The following is a 23,734-nucleotide window of genomic DNA, read 5'->3' as shown; positions in this document are numbered from 1 at the left end:
GTGATCTGGGGGAGAGGGGATGGGGTCCAATAAAATCCATAGGTAGACTCTAAAACAATTTTAGCTTGTTCTTTGTAGCCATAAAACTTTAAAAGACCAATTTTTGAAAATGGTGGGGTGCCTGCTAAAAACACTTCATAATTGCTCTGGTTTTATGTTTATCTTATTGAAATATCCAAACACATTCCTAAACATGCAGGATTTAAATAGCTCACTTTTATGCATTTCTGGAAATGTATTTACTGTGACTCCCTCGAGCTTGCTGTGTGATTACAGGTAAATCATCTAACTTCTTGTGGCTTAGAGTCTAAATCTGTGGAATAGAGATGGTGGTACTTATCATCACAAGATACACTCTAGTACCCACATGTTATGTGTAGCAATGCTGATGTGCTTTTCATGCTAAGGGTAAGCAGATTTTGATAGTTGCAGAGAGGAGTGCAAGTGTAGAACACGATAACAGCAAAAATCAATAACTCATTGATAAGCCTTGATTTGTGAGTTTATAAATGTCACATACTGTGCCTGGGAATAGACAGGATATTGAGAAGGGGTTTGTTACCTTAGAAAGATCTCCAACCAGTCAGGATGATAACAGAAGCAGAAAATTAACTAGAGTGCAACAACAACAATATTGATTGATACTCATATACAGCATTCACCATGTTGCAGGCATCCCTCCAAACAACTTAACCAATATTGACTCACTTAATCCTCACAACAACTCATTTTGCAAAGAGAGGGAAACTGAGACATGGAGATGAGAATTCTCTTGCCCAAGGTTGTGCTTAGTCCTTGCATTTAATCATCACATTGTATTATAGAATGAAGGGAAAGAGATTGTTTCAAGCAGGGCTCAGATACTTTTCTAAATATTTTCCATGAATTGTGAACATCTACACTACAGGTATCATATCATGTTATAGGGGTAAAGGATATATCCTTTGCATGTTGTTCTTCTAGTCTCCTGTATTTGCATAAGTTGTCATAATGATTGTGACATTTTTTCCTCAAAGAATCCATAGGGAGTGGTCCCCTGGTCATTTTGTAGAAAACCATGGCCAGTCAATTAGTGTTGGGCTCTAGTGACACCTGTCATCTCTGTTTAAGCTCTGTTTTTGTTCAAACGTGCAACGATAGTTGAGTGTCATGTTCTCCTCTGAACTACTCTCTAATGAGTGTTTCTAACAGTGGACTGCAGACTGGGTCTAGACAGCTGGGGTCCTAGTATGACTTATTCCATCCAGTTTTATTCAGTTCTGTCTTGTCCCTTCCCATCCCATTCTATCCTATTCCATATCATCCTATCCCATCTCACCCCATCCCATTCTGTCCAGTTAGCTGTTTCTTTTCAGGTTTATTTGTGGTCTCTTTCTCCTATGATAATGTTCATCCTTTCTTCTGCAGAAATATCTTTCTTTGAGTTGGTCAGTTGCATCTTTGCAATTTTCTGGATGGGGCGGCTGCTCTTGACCTGGTCTAGGCTGGACCCCTCAAGACATTTCCTCATACACTACCTCTGGAAATATAAGTCCTGAGCTTTGGAGTACGCCTGACTGAGAAAGACATTTTAACTTTTTGAGCCTCAGTTTCCTTGACTCTAAAATACTAATAATTAAATTGGATGAAAATGAATAAAATTATAAGTGCTTACCACAGTGTTAGGACTATAAAGCACTCATTAGTGTAGATACTATGATAGGATGGTTATAATAGTTATATCACCAACATTATTTAAAACACATGGGAATATATTTTAACTAGAATAGATTATTTGTGTATAATTTATATTTTAATTAAAAATTAGAATTAATGCTAAGAAATACATATAAGAATCACCAGTGGTGGTGTTGGGGGCCTTTTCTTTTATCTTCTAAGCTTTACCATTAGTAGAGGATTTTGTAGTATTAGACAAAAGTCCATTGGCTGAAATTTATCTGTCTGATTTGCTGTCATTAGGGAATGCCCAAAACAACTGCATAAAATAACCTTTACAATCCATCTTAGTGTTGTCAAAGCCTGTCCCTATCCCACCAGAACCAAAAAGAAATCAGCAAGAACCTCTTTACTATGCATTTCATTTTACAGTTTGTAAAGAACTTTAAAATCTCCCTGGATCCTTTCTCAAATCTGGGAGGTATGTTTTATTTTTATCAGTTTTACTATTTTACAGATGAGGAAACAGACTTGGTGAATAAAAGTGACAGCAGTTGGTGAAGTCTGAACTTGAATCTGGTTAAAAACACACAAAGAAACAAACCAACAGAGCAACAAGCCGAATCTCATGCTCTTTCCAGTATGTCATGGGAGTCTGGTATAGAGGGAAGTTCAGTAGAACTGGGGTTAGAATTTTGCCTCAACTGCTCACTGGCTGATATTTTATCACTTTGAGTTTGGCTTCCTTCTCTCTAAATAAGAACATTAATCCTTTCAGCAAGTGGTTGATGTGAGGAATTAGTGATGCCATGTATACAAAGTCCAGACCCATGCAGAGAATATCCTTGAGGGCTCTCTTTGCACTCTGCCTCTTTGAACTCTAAAATATTTTCTATTTAGCCTTTAGTTCACTGGGAAAATTCCAAATCCACCAGTCACTCAGACATTTATCCCAACCACCCATCTTTCTTTAGAAAGCATGACCAGCTATTCATAGTCCTTCCTTATTCTTTCTCCTCGAGGATATTTTCTTGACAACCCCCATTAAAGAATAAGCACAGAGTAGGTTCCCAGAAATGCTAATTTAATGATGGATGTTCTGCCTTCAGCCTGGATAAAGAACACCCTGCCCTACATATTTCCTTGCACATAATAAAGATCACTGATTCATCATTGGGCAGAGTAGGGATCATCTACTCAGTGTCTAGAGGAAGGCTGTGGTGGTCTGCTAAATACTGTGGCTAATAAACCAAGAAGATGACCTCAGTTAATCCTCTTTCCTCATTAAAGATAGTCATAGATGTTTCCAGATCTGGCTGACACATTCCTTGGCTATTGAAGAACTAATGAATTTCATAGAAACAGAGAAAACAGGCATAAATAGTGAAAAGGCCATGAGAAAGTCATTTTAAATCTGCCAGAATCTGCCCCAAAGTCAACAAAACTGCGTTTTTCCCCCAGAACAGTTCAGAAGTATGAGAAAGGTCCCAGTCTTTGGGGAGTCTCTTAGCAACTAAGTTTATGATCTGTCATCCATCATCAAAACTCAGCGTTTGTTTCTTTAGAAACATCTTTTCTCTCTGCTTGAGTTTTGGTTTTGTTTGTAACCCCATTACCACTCTTGCAGTTTTGCTATGTATACCTAGACTGATGACTATTTCAGTAACCTTTTGATCTCCTTTTCTCCAGTATCTTCCCTAAATGATCCATTTCAGCTTTCACAGTGTTCTCCTCTAGTTGAAACTTGGTGAACACTGAGTAGAGAATTAAGCTCATCCCAGCCCACAGGATTCACAACACGGTATCAGCTTCACCATCTGGTTCAACATGACCTTCAGTCCTATCTTTCTTACTCTCTTCCCCACCATACTCATTCTCACCTTCTAACCTTTGCAGAAGATGGTTTCAAAGTCTTCCGTACCTCTCCTTCCAAGTTCAGCTCAAGTTCTTCCAATGAGCCCTCTCTGAGTACCTGCCCACATTACATAGTGTGCTTTAAAAAAAAAAATCTTCTGTCTTTTCTTTGAATTCTTTAGCTCTAGTTTGTGTCTTCAATTATAATGCTTTACTATAATCTGTCTTTAAAATTTTTGTTTTACTGGCATTGAACTATTGCCAGCCTTTAGGTAAGCCTTTACCTAAAAGTTCATGTCTCATCCTTTCTGGTTTTCCTCTTGGTCTAGCCTCTAGCACAGTGCCAGGCTTATAACAGAAGTTTAATAAATGAGTTTCTAATTCAGCTAGATGAATTTTTCATCTAAAATTTTCATTTCCCCCTCTCTTTGGTATAGTTATTAGAAGTCCTTGGGTATTGTATGATATTTATATTTTATGTGATCTAGAATTCAAAGCAAGATGAAACAAAAACATTACAGAGAATGAAAAAGTATTAGTATTGTTATATGATCACTTCTAGAAAGTACTAATGTGCACATTAACTCTTTTTTGAGATGTAATTGATATTAATATATCACATTGTATATGTTTAAGGTGTACAATGTGATGATTGATACACATGTATATTAGAAAATGTTTATTAAAATAAGGTTGGTTAACAAATCCTCTACCTCCCATAATGACCATTCTGTTGTTGTTGTTATGGTGAGTCTATTAAAGCTCTACTCTAATAGTAGCTTTCAAGTACACAACACAATATTGTTAATGAGAGTCACCATGATGTATGTTAAATCCTTGTAATTTATCTTCTAGCTGAAAGTCTGTACCCTTTGACCAACATTTCTCTGTTTTTCCTGGCAACCACCATTGGTGGTATGGAACTAGAATGTTCCCGATTTTTAGACTCCATGTATAATGCTAATTCTTCATGAACACAGTATGTAATTAAGCACAACAATTTCAGTGCATATGTTTTTGTATCTGCTCCCTCTTTTCCATTCCATGGGTCTCTGACCTAGTTCTGAATTTCATTCTCTCTCACTTAGATATTGCAATAACATCCTTTACTCTTTTTATGCTTTAAATTTCTCCTTCATTCTCCACATAGCCATCAAGGACCTTTATGAAATACAACTTCACCATATCAATCCCTGCTTAGAAACTCAACATGCTACTCACTGTCTTTGAATTAAATCCAAATTCCTTGGTCTGTTATCTGACATCTTCCTAGATCTGATCCCATCCTATAGTTTCACCTTTTTCAATTAATAGTCTTCTTAATGGCACTTATATTCTATTCAAACCAAATTCCTTGTATTGAGCTTCATACATAATGCTTTGCTTGGCTAACTTGCACCTTTACCAGAAAGGGCCCTCTATTTCATTCCTTTGTATATAACAGTACTTTATCTTTAATGAGCAATTTCAAACTAATATAACCTTTCCTGATCACCTCACTATGAAGGAATTCTCCTTTCTCCGAATGCCCGCGTAGCACCACCCTCTAATGGCATTTATTACCTTCTATTTTGGGTTTAGTTATTTATGAACATTCACTCATTTGTTTGTTCACTCAAAAAAAGGTCAAACAGAACTGTGCAATGTGCCAGGATAAAAAAGGAATGTAGTCTACTGGGTGGATAGTAGGAAGTCCCAAATAGAAAGATACAATATAGAAATATGATAATGGGTGTTAAAGAACTCTGAGAGGCCGATAAAGGTTGGCCTAGATCTGTCTGGGGAAATCGTGAAAGTCTCAGAGGAGTAGAGCTTGAGTTCCAACCTAAAAGATGTTTAGACACTAATTAGCCAGGTAGACAAGGTGAAGAGCTGGCAGGGGGTGGGGTAGTTAGAGAGGCAGATAGCTCAGGTGGAGGGTGTAGGTTTAGAAAAGGCATAGCCACAGGAGAAAGCAAGGCACGTTTGAGGAAGGCAAATTAATCATTATAATGGGGAATACAAACTCCTGTTAAAGAGTTTAGAGGTCAGCCTGTTAGCAGGTATCCTGAAGATTTCAATCAGGGGAGTTAATGATTGGATTGTGGGTTAGACTCAGAAACTGTCAGCAACCTGGTAGGGGATTCATGTCTGATTTATCTTTTTTTCCTGATTGTGCTCAGCACAGTGCCAGGCACATGGTTTATGTACAAATTATATTTATTAAGAAGTGAAAGAAAGGGAGGTGTCCACTTACAGATTGCAACACAAATAGAAAGGTATATGATTGCTTCTATGTCCTGGCTATTGTAAATAGTGCTACAGTGAATACTGGGGTGTATGCATCCTTTCAAATTATGGTTTTCTTTGGTATATGACTAGAAGTGGGATTGTAGGAACATACGGTAGCTCTGTTTTTAGTTTTTTAAGGAAACTCCATACTGTTCTTCATTCCTATCAGCTGTGTTGGAAGGTCCCTTTTATCCATACCCTCTCCAGCATTTATTATTTGTAGATTTTTTGACAATGATGGCCAACCATTGTGGTTTTGGCTTACATATCTCTAATAATTAGTGATGTTGAGAATCTTTCCATGTGTTTTTTTTTGTCAACGTGTATGTCTTCTTTGGAGAAATGTCTATTTAGATCTTCCACTCATTTTTTGATTGGGCTATTTTATTTCATATTGAGTTGCATTTGCTGTTTGTATATTCTGGAGATTAATCCCTTGTTAGTTGCTTTGTTTGCAAATATTTTCTCCCATTCTGAGGGTTGTCTTGAATGGATAAAGAAGATGTGGTACATATATACAATGGAATATTATTCAACCGTAAAAAGAAATGAAATAATGCCATTTACAGTGATATGGATCAACCTAGAGATTGCTATACAGCCAGAAGTAAGTCAGAAAGTAAAAGACAAATACTGCGTAATATTGATTATATGTGGAATCTAGAAAAATAATACAGATGAACTTATTTACAAAGCAAAAGTAGAGTTGCAGATACAGAAAACAAATTTATGACTACCAAGGGGAGAAGAGGGGATGGGATAAATTGGGAGATTGGGATTAACGTATATGAAAGTGTGGAAGTGTTAGTTGCTCAGTTGTATCCAACTCTTTGTGACCCCATGAACTGTAGGCTCTCTTTCAGTGGAATTCTCCAGGCAAGAATACTGGAGTGGGTAGCCATTCCCTTCTCCAGGGTATCTTCCTGATCCAGGGATTGAACCCAGGTTTTCTACATTTCAGGCAGATTCTCTACAGTCTGAGCCACCAGGGAAACCCTTAACATAAATATACATGTATATATAAAATAGGTAACTAATAAAAATCTGCTGTATAACACAGGAAACTGTATTCAGTGTTCTGTGGTGACCTAAATGGGAAAGGAATCTAAAAAAGAACGGATATATGTATAACTGATTTACTTTGCTGTACAGCAAAAACTAATACAATGTTGTAAAGCAACTATACTCCAACAAAAATAAAAAAAATAAAATTTGTGGATCTCAGTGTAAAATGAAAAAGAAAAAAAAAAAGAAAGGTGTATGAGCTGTAAGCTGCACACTTCACCTGTATTACTCAGATCACACAGATAGAGGGCATTTTCTAGCTTCCTGAACCTGTCGATCCATGTCTCACATTCTTCAGCTGCGTTTTTCATCACAGGACTGACAGAAGGCTGTGAGATTGGCCTGATCTTCAAGGCATTCAGGATATCTTTGGGGGCTGAAGTCTCAGCAGGTGGATTTTCTGGTTTCAAATCTTTTTCTGGAGTTTTCTACAAAACAACACAAACATCTCACTGGTAATGCATTCACCACCCAGAGCTCCCCCAGTTTCTTGGCCAATGACAAGGCTACACAACTAGCAATATTTATTGTAGGTCTGTCTTGTAAATCTGGAGGATGGATTTCAAGTCCTGTGCTATAGGACCATATCTGCCAAGTCTTACTGGACACAGACTACTATGCTGAGTATTTTCTTTTTTCTTTAAAGGAAAGGTAAAATTGTGACTTTTATTCAGCTTGCATTTCTAGTTTACACAGAGGTTTTGTAACTAGCTAAGATTTTTCATCATGTTCTACTCTGCCTTATACTATGGGGATGCATAGACAATGCTTATAATTTCTTGGTGGGAAAACTTCTGAATCCTTGAGTGTAAGATTCTTGACAAAAATGATCTAAGCAATAATGTGATGTTACCTTGGATGTGTGGGCTCACTGTAATGAATCAAGGTGCCTCTAGTTTTGCCTGTCCTGTTCATTTAACAAAGGAAGCTGAGGCCCAGCGTGGGGAATAGACTTACTGAGATTGTACGGTTAATGGTAGACAGAAAACTAGATCAAGGGTATAGAGATTATATCAGTCTCATCTTTGTATCCTAAACTCATGTCCAGTACAGAATAGAGATGTTTTTAGAATAAATAGACAAATGAGTTTCAGTAGATCCATGAAGGACATTCTGTCACCTGCCATGTAAAGAGAGTGGGCATTTATTGACCTGCCCAACCCCACTTTTCCAGGAATTACCCCTCCTGTTGATCCATATGGTTGTAGAGAGAAACATCATGTGTCTAAGCACATAGTGCGGGACTGGACATCTAATGCAAAATGACCAATAAATACAATATCCAGTGATTTTGGAACCACTTGTGAGAGTTAAAGGCAGAGATAGGAAAAGAGAGATTATTTTGGGTGAGAAGTGAGAAGAGAGAGAGAGAGAAGGGATATGAAACTGACATCAGAGAAGAGAGAGGATATGAGAAATTGTGATGATGTTCAAAATTCAAGTCTCTGATTTTAATGTTATGTTTCTATTGTTGGATATAATTATATATATTATAATATATATGATTGTTTATATATTAAATATAAATTATATACACAATTTGTTTTGTAAATAATTATATATGTAAAATATGCTCCAATTTGTATGCAGGTCAGGAAGCAACAGTTAGAACTGGACATGGAACAACAGACTGGTTCCAAATAGGAAAAGGAGTATGTCAAGGCTGTATATTGTCACCCTGTTTATTTAACTTATAGGCAGAGTACATCATGAGAAACGCTGGACTGGAAGAAACACAAACTGGAATCAAGATTGCCAGGAGAAATATCAATAACCTCAGATATGCAGATGACACCACCCTTATGGCAGAAAGTGAAGAGGAACTAAAAAGCCTCTTGATGAAAGTGAAAGTGGAAAGTGAAAAAGTTGGCTTAAAGCTCAACATTCAGAAAACGAAGATCATGACATCTGGTCCCATCACTTCATGGGAAATAGATGGGGAAACAGTGGAAACAGTGTCAGACTTTATTTTTCTGGGCTCCAAAATCACTGCAGATGGTGACTGCAGCCATGAAATTAGAAGACGCTTACTCCTTGGAAGGAAAGTTATGACCAATCTATATAGCATATTCAAAAGCAGAGACATTACTTTGCCAACAAAGGTTCGTCTAGTCAAGGCTATGGTTTTTCCGGTGGTCATGTATGGATGTGAGAGTTGGACTGTGAAGAAGGCTGAGCGCTGAAGAATTGATGCCTTTGAACTGTGGTGTTGGAGAAGACTCTTGAGAGTCCCTTGGACTGCAAGGAGATCCAACCAGTCCATTCTGAAGGAGATCAGCCCTGGGATTTCTTTGGAAGGAATGATGCTAAAGCTGAAACTCCAGTACTTTGGCCACCTCATGTGAAGAATTGACTCATTGGAAAAGACTCTGATGCTGGGAGGGATTAGGGGCAAGAGGAGAAGGGGACGACAGAGGATGAGATGGCTGGATGGCATCACCGACTTGATGGATGCGAGTCTGAGTGAACTCCAGGAGTTGGTGATGGACAGGGAGGCCTGGCGTGCTGCGATTCATAGGGTCGCAGAGTTGGACACCACTGAGTGACTGATCTGATCTGATCTGATCCATCTAATAAATTAAGGTGGTTGAGTTGGTTATGTTAGTTGCAATCCAAATGTTCTTAACTAATTTGTCACAGAGTTAGGCCTCCCACTTTGTATACCATCTTTGCTTCTCCCAACTTTCAAATACCTGGATTTCTCCATCCTTGTCTCAAACTTCTCACATATAAGCTGTGGAGATCCTACTGTTCTAAAGAATAGTAATTTCAATAAGAGGCCAAGTTAACAACAAACATGAATTCAGTAGATCCATGTAGATCCATGCTGGGGGATATGAAGAATCATCTTGTTTGAAATAATATAATGCTATACAAAATTGTATCCATACGGATGACCAGTGACCAGGACATTTTAAGAGATTAATGTATAAGAGTTCTACTTTTATAAAATCAATTTTGAGAGGAGCTGAAAGTTTTTATAAAGTAAATACCGTAGGGATTCTTATACTTTTTAGAGCTTTGGACTACTTTAGAAATCCAATGAAAGCTTCAGATAATCTACTCAGATAAATGCACATTTGCATAGGATTTGTATGATTTTAGAAAGTTCAAAGAGGTCCTTGGAGTTGGGGAACTGACTTTAAATAATTATATATTTCTTCAGATATTTCCACACTCTCTTTGACCACTAAAGACATGGAATGGGGAAATTTGTATGGGCCTGAAATGACAGGCTCAACCTAGTAGGTAAGTAAGTAACTGACTAACACACCCTATACTGTTTTGGTCCCACTGTGCCAGGATGAAGTCCAAATTCCTTTCTTGGCCCTTGAAATCATTTAAGTTCTTATTCTTGCTTCTTTTTTGATGTATGCATCTTTTTCTCCAGCCACATAAAATGGAAAAAAATAAAGCTGCTTGATGCTCTTATGCCTTTTACATGCTGTTTCCTCTGCTGTAAAAGTCCTTCTTGCCTTTCTATGCCTCCATGCATTGGGCTCCTACTCATCCTTCAAGGCCCAACTCATATTTCACTCCTTGTGGGAGGCCTTCCTTGACAGCCTCAGGCTAGGAGAGGGGCAATTTTTTGTAGCCCTTTTATCCATCATAGCACTTATTATGGGATAGTGTCTGTTAGAGTATCTCTCCCCTCCCCCAGAGATCCAGAGGCTGGGCCTGTGAGATAGTCATTTATGTATCTACAAGTTTTGGTTAGTGACTGTCACACAGTAGGTTCTCAGGATATGTTTACTGAATGAATAAGTGAATACATAAATGAAAAACTTTCTCTGGGATAATCAGAAAGCCGCTTTACCAAACCTTTGCTTCCGTTTCCCTTTCTAAAAAGTGAGACAATGAATGCTGCTTATATAGGAATGTGAGAAGAATCGATTATTGCAGAGATGCAGTAAAATCTTCAAACAAGGCAAGAAAAAGAGCAAACTATATATTTTTGATAATATTACACACAACAGACTTAACACTCAAGGAGAAAAGCATTTGCTGTTGTTTCTTGCATGGCAGAGGCATGCCAAAATGGATACTATTTTCTAAAATATTTCAAAGTGTGAAGTGTATGAAGAGGCCTCCCGTCATTTGAAGATGAATTATGTTCTAATCCAGGCATTTAAAAAAACAACAACAACAGAGAAACTCAGGCTGTTTTTCAATTTTGTCTGCATCTTCTGGCTAAGTGCTGAGAATATTAAAAAGAATTTTAACTGCTTGCCAGATTTTCTTTTTTTAAATCAAAGAGCCCATTACATTTTAAAATGTGATGTCTGGGGAAAAGGTCACCCTGCTTCTGGAAGCTGGATTTAAGATGTTAAAATAGGCCTCACAACCACCCTTTATTTTGATGGCAGTTGATGACTGGTCACAGGCTTTGGAAGGACACTCTTTCACATGCTACAGGTTCAATGTTTGGGGGCCAATGGCAAGTCGGTCACTGAGTGGTGATGAGAAGTTTCTGCAAGCGTACACGCTCAGACAGAAATCAACCATACTCTTGGAGTTCTTCTGTTTCCCTTCTCTGCTTGAGTAGAGTCTCAAAGTCAGAGATGGTCTGATATTGAGGTACTGGGTGGAAATCAAAAATTCAGAGGGGAAGGCCTAACTCAGCATCAGAGAATAGAAGGCAAAGGATTGGTGAAGCCCATCCCCAAGTTCTATACTAGGCTGCATACCATTTGTTCAGTTTCTCCTTGAGATATCTCAGGACCTTCAGGATGCCCTGGAGTAGCAGAAATTTCCTTTCCTTTATTTCCTGGACAAGAAAGAAAAAAATGGTTTTAACTTGGCCTCTTCGTTTTAACATATACACATATACAGCCAGGCAAAGAAAACATTAAGACTCTGCTATGTGGTTGGCATTGTATGGGGTGATGGGGATATACTGGTGGATAAGAAGGATCTAATTACTGCCCTGATGAAGCTCACAAAGGGGAGGTAAGTGCTAAATAATCACTCAAGATTATTATTTAATTACAAACTACCATAAACACAACAAAGGAAAATGTGAAACTAAATTTCTTTTGGGCTAGGGGTAGGAGTGGTGGAGGATCAGAGAAGGTTTCTTGGAGGAAGTGACACTTAAACTGGGGACCTGAGGGTGAATAGGAGTTTCCAGGCAAAAGTGATGGTGGCATTGCAACAAAAAGAATAAAGTGCTTAGGAATAAATTTACCTAAAGAAACAAAAGACCTATATATAGAAAACTATAAAACACTGGTGAAAGAAAGCAAAGATGACACAAATAGATGGAGAAATATATCATGTTCATGGATTGGAAGAATCAATATAGTGAAAATGAGTATACTACCCCAAACAATCTATAGATTCAATGCAATCCCTATTAAGTTGTCAATGGTATTTTTCACAATACTAGAACAAATAATTTCACAATTTTTATGGAGACACAAAAAACCTCAAATAGCCAAAGCAATCTTGGGAAAGAAGAATGGAACTGGAGGAATCAACCTGCCTGATTTCAGACTATACTACAAAGCTACAGTCATCCAGACAGTATGCTACTGGCACAAAGACAGAAATACACATCAGTGGGACAAAATGGAAAGCCCAGAGATGAATCCACAGACCTATGGACACCTTATCTTTGACAAAGGAGGCAAAAATATACAATGGAAAAAAGACAATCTCTTTAACAAGTAGTGCTGGGAAAACTGGTCAACCACCTGTAAAAGAATGAAACTAGAACACTTTCTAACACCATACACAAAAATAAACTCAAAATGGATTAAAGATCTAAATGTAAGACCAGAAACTATAAAACTCCTAGAGGAAAACATAGGCAGAACACTCTTTGATATAAATCACAGCAAGATCCTCTATGACCCACCTCCCAGAGTAATGGAAATAAAAGCAAAAATAAACAAATGGAACCTAATAAAACTTAAAACCTTTTGCACAATGAAGGAAACTATAAGCAAGGTGAAAAGACAGTCCTCAGAATGGGAGAAAATAATAGCAAACAAAAAAACTGATGAAGAATTAATCTCAAAAATATACAAGCAGCTCATGCAGCTCAATACCAGAAAAATAAGCGACCCAATAAAAAAACGGGCCAAAGAACTAAACAGACATTTCTCCAAAGAAGACATACAGATGGCTAACAAACACATGAAAAGATGCTCAACATCACTCATTATCAGAGAAATGCAATTTGAGAAATGCAAATGCATTTGCAAATGCATTATTTGAGAAATGCAAATCAAAACCACAACGAGGTACCATCTCACGCTGGTCAGAATGGCTGCCATCAAAATATCTATAAACGATAAATGCTGGAGAGGGTGTGGAGAAAAGGGAACCTTCTAACACTGTTGGTGGGAATGCAAACTAGTACAGCAACTATGGAGAACAGTGTGGAGATTCCTTAAAAAGCTGGAAATAGAACTGCCATACGACCCAGCAAACGCACTGCTGGGCATACACACTGAGGAAACCAGAATTGAAAGAGACATGTGTACCCCAGTGTTCATTGCAGCACTGTTTACAATAGCTAGGACATGGAAGCAACCTAGATGTCCATCGGCAGACAAATGGATAAGAAAGCTGTGGTACATATACACAATGGAATATTAAAAAGAACACATTTGAGTCAGATCTAATGAGGTAGATGAAACTGGAGCCTATTATACAGAGTGAAGTAAGTCAGAAAGAAAAACACCAATACAGTATATTAACACATTTATATGGAATTTAGAAAGATGGTAACAATGACCCTATGTGCAAGACAGCAAAAGAGACACAGATATAAAGAACAGACTTTTGGACTCTGTGGGAAAAGGCGAGGGTGGGATGATTTGAGAGAATAGCATTGAAACATGTATATTACCATATGTGTAATAGATGGGAAAGAAGAATGGAAGTTCAGTCCAAGTTCAATGCATGAAACAGGGAACTCAAAGCTGGTGCACTGGGACAACCCAGAGGGATGGGATGAGGTGGGGAGGGAGGAGGGAGGGGGATTTGGGATGGGGGACACATGTACACCCGTGGCTGATTCATGTCAATGTATGGCAAAACCCTCCATAATATTGTATATTGTAAATCAGCCTCCAATTAAAATATATTAATTTTAAAAAATTAAAAAAACAAAACAAAACAAAACATGGTGGGCATGTGCATAGAGCAGAGAGTTCCAGATAAACAGAGATAACAGCCTGTTGAACTTCCCTGAATGAAAAGGGCTTTTCCAGTTTGGGGAGTGGCAAGGGGCCTTTTCCTGTGGTCTTGCCTCTTAGAGAATGAAGCACTTCCACCTTCCTTTCCATTCGAGTTTGCACTTGAGGGATCAGGTAAAACTTTTGTCTTCCCCTTTCTTGTTCCTTTCTATGGTCAGAGGTCCTATATGGGAAGAGTATGGCATCCCTACCCCAGGGGATTTTATGACCCACATACTACTTGCTCTGGCTGCTGCCTTCATGAATAGAAGAAATTTCCTTAGGAAGTAGGAAAAAGACATAAAGACCTTCAGTTTAAGTCCACTAAGGCTTATTGTGGGCATCATTCATTCATCACTCAACATCTGTCATCAGACTTGGCAACTTCTTTACTGTACAAATTCATATGACAGCTACACAGCACAGATTTCTGGGAGCTTCAGCTTCAATATTTACTGCATAATTCAAATATGCCATTGTGTGTGTGCTTAGTCACTTCAGTTGTACCTGACTCTTTGCAACTCTATGGACTATAGTTCACCAGGCTTCTCTCTCCATGGGGTTCTCCAGGCACAAATACTGGAGGTGGTTGCCTCTATCTTCCCAATCCCAAGGGATCAAACCCACGTCTCCTGTGGCTCCTGCATTGCAGGTGGATTCTTTACTGCTGAGACACCAGGGAAGCCCCAAATATGCCATTAGCAAATACATATTGTTTCTGAGTTGGCTGTTGCTATTTTCAATAAAACGATTCAATCAATGAATTTTTTAAAAAGGTAGAAGTTGATAGTATAACATAATGGTGGGGGAATAGAGGATTTGAAGCCAGATCCCTTGGGTTTGAGTCCTGGCTTGACTCTTTTCTCTATTAGCTGCATGATCTGGGGCAAGGAACTTGTCCTCTTGGTGTCTGTTTCCACTTCTGTAAAATGGGGATAATGCCATCTATAGGTTACCGTGAAGATTAAATGGACTAGAAAATGTAAAGCAAATACTTGGAGCATAGCAAGTACTCAGTAAACATTAACTAGGAGCTATCTATGTAAGCATGCTTATAAAATAAACAAATTGGATTAAAAAGCCTTTTGTTAGACTCTTAACATTGCACTTACAAATCATTATGAATCTTCTCCCATAGTCTCTTGATGGAGAGGGCAATGTGATTTCATAATCTCTGAAGGCCCAGAACCCAGCATGAGAATAAGTACTCAATGCATGTAAAATGGACGATCATGTGACCTTAATTTGAAGTTTGGAAAATAAAACCACTGATTGTGTATTTCTGTGTCTCCCATTCCTTTGCAGGCCCTATAGGAGGAAGGATTTTTCTCTGTTCTTCCATATCTAACCCAGATGCTATAGGTGAACTTTGGTGTCAGGTACGAATGCTATTAATATAATCCAGATGTTTCCCTTTACCAGCTGCAAGCTTTCAGATCCTAGTCTTGTCAGTTGTGAAAAGGGAATGATAATTGCATTTTGAAATTATGATCTGTGTAGGTAATTAAAAATTACCTACATAAAAATGCTTAACACAGGGAAGATGCCCAATGCAATGTAGTATTGTTTGTCATTGTGTTACTATTATGTGATCTTAAGCAATCTAGTTTTTCCAGAAAAGAGAACTTTACATTATGTGTCAGGAATTTTTCACATGCATTATTCTTTTTAATATAAGATCTAGAACATAGAGTTTGTCCCAGTCCAGTTTCTCTATTGTTGGCATTTCTAAAAGTCCCATAAGGAGAAAATGCAGGCTTGTTTCCTTGGTTTCTTTTAAGCTTTCCTTTCCCCTTCCTAATGCCTATAAGCATATTTTAAAAGGTAATGGTTTTCACATGTGGAAATTGAGAAATCCAAGATAGGGATGATTTTTTTTTCTTTCTAACACAGCAGGAAGGACAAATAATAACCATCTGTCTAGTCTGCCTTGAAGATTTGCATTGGAGGAAATAGGCCAAGCTGGCTTCTAGAGATCTCCAGGTGTTGCAAGGGCCAGGTTTTACAGGGCTTCCAGTGGATTCTGAGAGTTACACAGCCAGCCCTACCATCTCTCCCCACACCACCCACTAATAACTTGAAATCAGTGGTCTTCAGCACTAGTGCTAAAATGCTCCCACTTGGAGAGCTTTAAAAATTACCAGTGCCTAGGTGTCACACCAGACCAATTATATCAGAATTTCTATGGGGTGAGAACCCAGTTTGGGACTTCTAGAAAATTCCCAGGTAAACCTAAAATAAAGTCATAGATAAAAACAGGTTAAAAAATTAAATAATATCATTTTCAGCAACGTGAATGGACCCAGAGACTATCATACTAAGTGAAGTAAGTAAAAAAGAGAAAGACAAAATACATGTGGAATCTAAAAATGTGATACAAATGAATTTATAAAACAGAAAGTGATACAAATGAACTTTTATAAAATAGAACTTATAAAACTTATAAAAACTCACAGACATAGAAAATAAATCTAAGGTTATCAAAGGGGAAAGGGTGGGGAGGAATAAATTGGTTATTTGAGATTGGTAGATAAACAGTAAGGACCTGCTGTATAGCACAGGGAACTATATTGAATACCCTGTAACAACTTAGAGTGTAAAGGCATCTGAAAAGCCATAGTGGTGGTTTAGTTGCTAAGATGTGTCTGACTCTCTGTGACTCCATGGACTGTAGCCTTCCAGGCTCCTCTCTCCATGGGATTTCCCAGGCAAGAATACTGGAGTGGGTTGCCATTTCTTTCTCGAGGGGATCTTCCCAACCCAGGGGTCAAACCCATGTCTCCTGCATTGCAGGTGGATTCTTTACCACTGAGCTACTATGGAAGCCCTGTGTGTGTGTGTGTGTGCGTGTGCGCGCGTGCGTGTATGAAATTAAAAGATGCTTGCTCCTTGTAAGGAAAGCTATGGCAAACCTAGGCAGTGTATTCAAAAGCAAAGGCATCACTTTGCTGACAAAGGTCTGTCTAGTCAAAGCTATGGTTTTTCCAGTAGTCGTGTATGGATATGAGAGTTGGCCATAAAGAAGGTTGAGTGTTGAAGAACTGATGCTTTCAAATTGTGATGCTGGAGAAGACTCTTGAGAGTCCCTTGGACTGCAAGAAAATCAAACTTGTCAATCCTGAAGGAAATCAACCCTGAATATTCATTAGAAGGACTGATGCTGAAGCTCCAATACTTTGGCCATCTGATGTGAAGAGCTGGCTCACTGAATGCTGGGAAAGACTGAAGGTAAAAGGAGAAGAGGGCAACAGAAGATGAGATGGTTGGATAGCATCACCAACTCAATGGACATGAATTTGAACAAACTCAGGGAGATAGTGAAGGACAGAGAAGCCTTGTGTTCTGCAGTCCATGGGGGTCGCAAAGAGTCAGACACAGCTAAGCAACTGAACAACAATCTGCTATAGTTTCTTAGTAAAGTTCTCTCCTTCTTGGCAGGACCTCCCAAAAGAAAGTGCTGTGGAGGGATGATAAGCCTAGCTCCCAGAGCTATTCTGCTATTACAGGGGTGCCCAGTGCAGTTGGACACCAACAGTTAGAGCCTGAAGATGATGCTAACACCAGATTAAGAAGGCAGAGAGCCAGAGAGCAGATTCTTGATCTGACACTTGAAGTGAAAGTCGCTCAGTCATATCAGACTCTTTTCAACACCATGGGCTTAGGAATTCTCCAGGCTAAAATACTGGAATGGGCAGCTTTTCCCTTTTCTAGGGGATCTTCCCAGCCCAGGGATCGAACCCAGGTCTCCCACATTGAAGGCAGATTCTTTACCAGCTGAGCCACAAGGGAAGCCCAATGGCTAGATAAAACCATTTTAGCTCTTGCTGCTGCCAGAGTTTTCAGTTACATAAACCAAAAATCTGGCTTTTCTGTTCCTTCAGTATAAGTAGTTCTAAGTAGAAATTACTATGGATTTTTTTTTTTACCCTTAATAAGAGGGAGGTTAAACTCAGCCATTTTTCTATGTTATCTTGAGTAATGGGCCCTCAATAAATGTTTTGGGGGATCAATGAGTCTCCAAGGCGACCATCATTCCCTTCTAATTTCCCATCTGCAGTCATGCGATAGCCCTGTTCCTTGCTTCCTGCTTCCCCTCTTCTTCTCCCTCACTTCACCAGCTCCATTGTGAAGAGATTCAAAGTTGAGTCGTACTTCATTTTTGTAAAATACTACTTTAGATATTATAACATATGTATCTGGAGGGTCTAAGCTCTTTTGTATTTGTCTTTATGGGAGTTTTCAGCATCTCTTGGATCTATGGCTTGAGATATTTTATCACTGTTGGCAATTTTCAGTCATAATTTTCTTCAATATTGCTTCAGCTCTACTCTCGTCCTCCTCATTACATGTATGTTGGATATTGTCACCATTTCCTATATATCTTTTATATACTCTTTTTCTCATTCATACTTCAATGTGAATATTTCTGAATTATTGAATTTCTGAATTACTGAATCATATTCTAGTTCAATAATTCTCTCTTCAGATATGCCCAGTCTTTTGTTAAACCCATCTATTGAGTTTTTAAATTTAGTTATTTTTAAATTTTTTTGTCCTATATATTTTTTATAGATTCAAATTATTTGCTGAAAATTCTCCATCTTATTAATTTTCTCAAATGTATTAATTACAGTTATTTGAAAATCCATATCCTCTCTTATACCATTGCTGATGGTTTCTAATTGAATGCTGGAAACATTTTGTATGGATAATTTTAGAGATTTTATGAGATGTTAACTTCTTATACAGAGGGGATTTTCCTCTTTTCTATCTGGTTGTTCAATTTGAATTCCAAATAATAGCCTTCAAAGAAATATTATTTTGTATTTTATCTTGTCTTCTGGTTGACCTTGCCAAGATTCTAGTCCTTAGTCTAAGTTACAGACATTAAGTATTTATGTGATATGCAAATATCATATGCACATTAAAAGCAAGTTCATAGAATTTTTGTGATTCTAGATGTGATCAAGTTTATAATATGAGGCAGTATATATGAAAATGAATCATTTTAATCAGGTTATCATAGAATCTTCTAATGAAAATGGGAATGAGAAAATTCACAGTTCTACACACTCCAAATGCATAGCTGTCTTTAGTTTCTTATAATATCCCTTCTTTCCTTTTATGACACTTACCTGTTGAGCTAAAGAACCAGCAAACAAAATGGCCCACCCGGTGCCTAACAGCATTTAATAATCATAGCTCCAGCAGTATAGGAATGGGAAGAAACCAAGACTTTTGTTTCTCAGTAAGCCACAGGCTGTCACAACAATGCAGCAACAGCACCACTGCACTCCTGTTGCTCTAGAGTGTAACACTGACCAGCATTTTTTGTTTGTTAGACTTACAATCACCCTATGAGATTCTTGGTTCTGCTAATAGTACACCTTTCTTTATGTTCCTTCAGCCCTAAGGATGATAGCTGCTTTCTATAGTTACTAATATCTGGGTTATCTCATGGTCATGGGTTGAAATATATCCTTTAAACAGGTACCACTGAAACCTGTTAATAAGGCCCTGTTTGAAAACAACTTAAGATGTAATCAAGTTAAGATGACATCATTATGGATTTGGGTGGGCCCGAACTTGAATGAACAGTAGTGTCTTTGTACAAGGAAAGAGAGGGAGGATTTAGACACGGGTACAAAAGAGAGGCAGAGAGGGAAGAAGGCCATAGGAAGACAGAGGCAGAGATTGTAGTTGTAACCATAAGCCAAGAACAGCCTGGGGCCACCAGAAGCTGGAAGAGGCAAGGAAACACTCTGTCCTAGAGCCTTGAGAGGGAGCATGGCCCTCCTGACACCCTGATTTCTCACTCTAGTGCCCAGAACCATGAGAGAAGAAGTTCTGTTGTTTTAGGCCACTCAGTTTCTGACTTTGTTATGACAAATGCCCTAGGGAAATGAATACACTCATTATTCTCATTTTGTGCTTTCAGTCTTCTAATTATGGGTAATGACCAATCCCTCAACCACGGGCTATACATTCCCTTTGTTTGAAATACCTAGTGAGGTTTCTGTTTTTCACTGGAATGCAAACTGATACACTACACTTCCCACCAAACTCTCAGTACCTTGTATTTTGATCCAAAGGGTAACCAGTAAATGGTTGATGGATGTACTAAATAGAGAATTGCAACAACAGATTAGTATCAATGCATATTTTTTCACCTGTCATATTTAACACTTGTTAATTGCTAAATATTTTGCTCAATTCATCTTCGTCATTTCACTTAATAATATATCTTGGAAATCTTCCTGTATTAGATCAGCCATGTGATTTTACAGCTGCATAGTTATATTAATTGGATATACTGTAATTTAATAAAATGGTCCTTGAAGGATCTTGGCTGCCCTGGTGGCTCAGATGGTAAAGAATCCTCCTTCAATGTGGAGACCTGGGTTTGATCTCTGGATTGGGAAGATTTCCTGGAGAAGGAAATGGCTCTCTGCTCCAGTATTCTTGCCTGGAGAATCCTCATGGACAGAGGATCCTGGCAGGTTATAGTCCATGGGGTTGCAAAGAGTCAGACATGACTAAGTGACTAAGTACACAGCACACACAAAAATTACACCACTGTATATAAATCTTGGAGAGCTTTCTGGTGAGATATTAGTAGGGAAAGTATCTAGCTATAGGATTCCCAGATCTAAGGGACTATACAACTGAAATTCTAATAAGTTATATCAACTTCTTTTATAAATGAACTACATCCATATTAAAGGACTATTTCTAGATAATGCTTCATGATATACTACATGAATGAATGGATAAAGAAGCTGTGGTACATGTATGTTATAGAATATTACTCAGCCATAAAAAGGAACACATTTGAGTCAGTCCTAATGAGGTGGATGAACCTAGAGCCTATTATACAGAGTGAAGTAAGTCAGAGAGAGAAAAACAAATATCGTATACTGATGCATAGATATGGAATTTAGAAAGATGGTACTGGTAAACCTATTTGCAGAGCAGCAGTGGAGACACAGATACTGAGAACAGACATATGGACACTGCTGGGGTGGGGGAGGAAGGGAGAGTGGGATGTATGGAGAGAGTAACATGGAAACATAAAAACAGCTGTTTTACCATGTGTAAAATAGATAGCCAATAGGAATTTGCTGTATGACTCAAGGAACCAAACCAGGGCCCAGTAACAACCTAGAGAGGCTGGGATGGGGAGGGATGTGGGAGGGATGTTCAAGTGGGAGGGGACATGGGTAAACTTATGGCTGGTTCATATTGATGTTTGGTAGATACCAACACAATATTGAAAAGCAATTAACCTTCAATTAAAAATAAATAAATAAATAAACTCTTTAATTAAAAAAAAAAACAAACCTGGGAATTATGCCTTTTATGATCTAACTGACCTTAAAAAATAGCCATTAATGCAAACTTCACTCTTAATTTTCATCACTGGTAAGCCATTTACATTTCTCGGAGCAATGAGGTGAAATCCAATGAACAGACCATTGGAGCTAAGTCACAGCATCAACAAGACCTCTGGGAATGGGAGGTCTCTTAAGGAACAAAATAACCAGACTCACCTGGAGGAAAATCAGATGACAAATCAGAGGAAGCTCTGCCCAACCACTCAACAAAATTCTCCCATCTATGCAAGAAAAGGAAACATAGTATCTGTGAGCAAAGTAGGAAGCTCTGAAAGAATGTACAGAAAAGCTTAAAAGTTATATAGACTGTGATATCATAGGAATTTTTAGATGCCTCTATCATTAGGGGTGCAGTGAAGGAAATGGAAGCTACTTTATGTGTCTCAGGGATTCCCTGGTGGCTCAGACGGTAAAGAGTCTGCCTGCAATGCAGGAGACCTGAGTTTGATCCCTGAGTCGGGAAGATCTCCTGGAGAAAGAAATGGCAACCCACTCCAGTATTCTTGCCTGGAAAATTCTATGGACAGAGGAGCCTGGCGGGCTACAATCCATGTGGTGAAAATGAGCCGGACAACTGAGAGACTTCATTTTCTTTCTTTCTTTTCTTCTTAGATGTTTCTTCTAGAAATGGAAATTAAATGCCCATAAAATGATTTCAGGGGCTAGTAGAATGGAGGTTGGTTTCTGCCCATGGGCTAAGGGTTAGGTCTCAGTAGATGTAGTCCAGAGTCCAGGGAACTGCAGGAAATTCTAGCTGATGTCTCAGTTGCCCTTGACCATGAGTTTGGTGACTAGACAGTATAGATGGCATTCTGGCCACTGCAAAAACTGAGGGTCTGGAGTTGCTACTACTGCAGGAAAGTAATATATACTATAACGTCCCTGCCCCTCTCGCCACTCTTTCTGCCTTTCAAATCTCATGCAGTGGCATCCCAGTGATGGAACTTAAATCAATTCCAGAACCTCAATGTCAAGGGAGCTTTGGAAATGTTCTTTATAGGCTTCTCAAGTATGGGAAGTATTACAACATGGGAAAGAACATAGAAGGGGATAGAAATGGGTGCTAAGTGCAAATAGACAATATTTAGTGAAATCCCCAAGCAGAAATTGCATTGAGCAATGTGTGGGCATGTGATAATCAGGGAGTCATTTAAAACTTACAAGTAATTTAGGAACACTTTGGTAGGAAAAATAACTTACATTTGCTTGCCCAGCGTCCATTCTCAATTTATATAAAAATATGCTTCTCTAGGATATTGGGCTACAATCAATGTCCTATACCCTTCTCTAGCCAATGTTGTGATCCAAACTGTCTAATTAATCTCTATCTATCACTTTTCCCATCCTTCCCTCCCTTCTTTCCTCTCTCCCACTCTCTGTCTCTGTGTTTCTCCTTATTTTTTGGTTTCAACGCTTCCCAGAGTTTCATTATTCCCTAATTTTGTGTGTGACTTTGTATCTTTTTGAAGTATTTTTTTTGTTTGTTTATGCTAGCAAGACAGTTCTGTTGGTAGCAACTGAACTTTAAGTGAAAAGAATTTTTAGCACCTCTTTGCCCATCAGAAGCCAAGCAAATATAAACAGCCAGTTGTGAGAATATGTCCTAGGTTGTCTAGAAGAGTTTTAATGTCATGTGATTTTATTCTCTTTATTTTTAATTGAAGTATAGTTGATTTATAAATACACACACACACACACATACACACATATATGTATATATATTTAGGCTTCCCAGGTGGTGGTATGGTAAGGAACTTATATACCAGTGCAGGAGACGGAAGAGACGTGGGTTTGATCCCTCAGTCGAGGAGATCCCCTGGAGGAGGACATGGCAACCCGCTCTAGTATTCTTGTTTGGGGAATCCTGATGGGCAGAGGAGCCTGGTGGGCTATGGTCCACAGCGTCACATAGAGCTGGACACAACTGAAGCAACTTAGCATGCATGCATGGATGTACATGTACAAACACTTTTTCTGATTTTTTTCCCTTACAGGTTATTACTATATAATTCCTGTCTAGTATAGTATAGTTCCCTGTGCTATATAGTAGTCTTGTTGGTTATCTATGTCATATACTGTTGTTGTTCAGTTGCTCAGTCATGTCTGACTCTTTGCCACCCCGTGGACGTCAGCACTTCCGGTTTCCCTGTCCTTCACCATCTCCCAGAACTTGCTCAAGCTCATGTTCATCTAGTCAGTGATACCATTCAACCATCTCATCCTCTGTTGTCCCCTTCTCCTCCTGCTTTCAATCTTTCCCAGCATCAGGGTCTCTTCTAATGAGTCAGCTCTTCACATCAAGTGGCC

At 38.5% G+C, this 23,734-nt stretch overlaps 1 protein-coding gene across 3 annotated transcripts in view; it reads right to left on the bottom strand.

Annotated features, from left to right (window-relative positions):
- C3H1orf87 (chromosome 3 C1orf87 homolog) overlaps positions 1-23,734 on the bottom strand; it is an 81,786-nt gene that overhangs the window by 1,120 nt on the left and 56,932 nt on the right. For all 3 annotated transcript variants that reach the window (XM_027537076.1, XM_027537077.1, XM_027537078.1), the window contains exons 9-11: positions 21,584-21,648; positions 11,535-11,614; positions 7,067-7,274 (exon numbers count right to left, since the gene is read on the bottom strand). In XM_027537076.1, the coding sequence (XP_027392877.1) occupies positions 7,067-7,274; positions 11,535-11,614; positions 21,584-21,648 (353 nt within the window). The remainder of the gene's footprint in view (positions 1-7,066; positions 7,275-11,534; positions 11,615-21,583; positions 21,649-23,734) is intronic.

This window comes from Bos indicus x Bos taurus, chromosome 3 (genome assembly GCF_003369695.1).
Source record: "Bos indicus x Bos taurus breed Angus x Brahman F1 hybrid chromosome 3, Bos_hybrid_MaternalHap_v2.0, whole genome shotgun sequence".
NCBI lineage: Eukaryota > Metazoa > Chordata > Mammalia > Artiodactyla > Bovidae > Bos > Bos indicus x Bos taurus.
The sequence above is the reverse complement of the archived record's forward strand: the minus strand, read 5'-3'. Positions and strand labels throughout refer to the sequence as shown.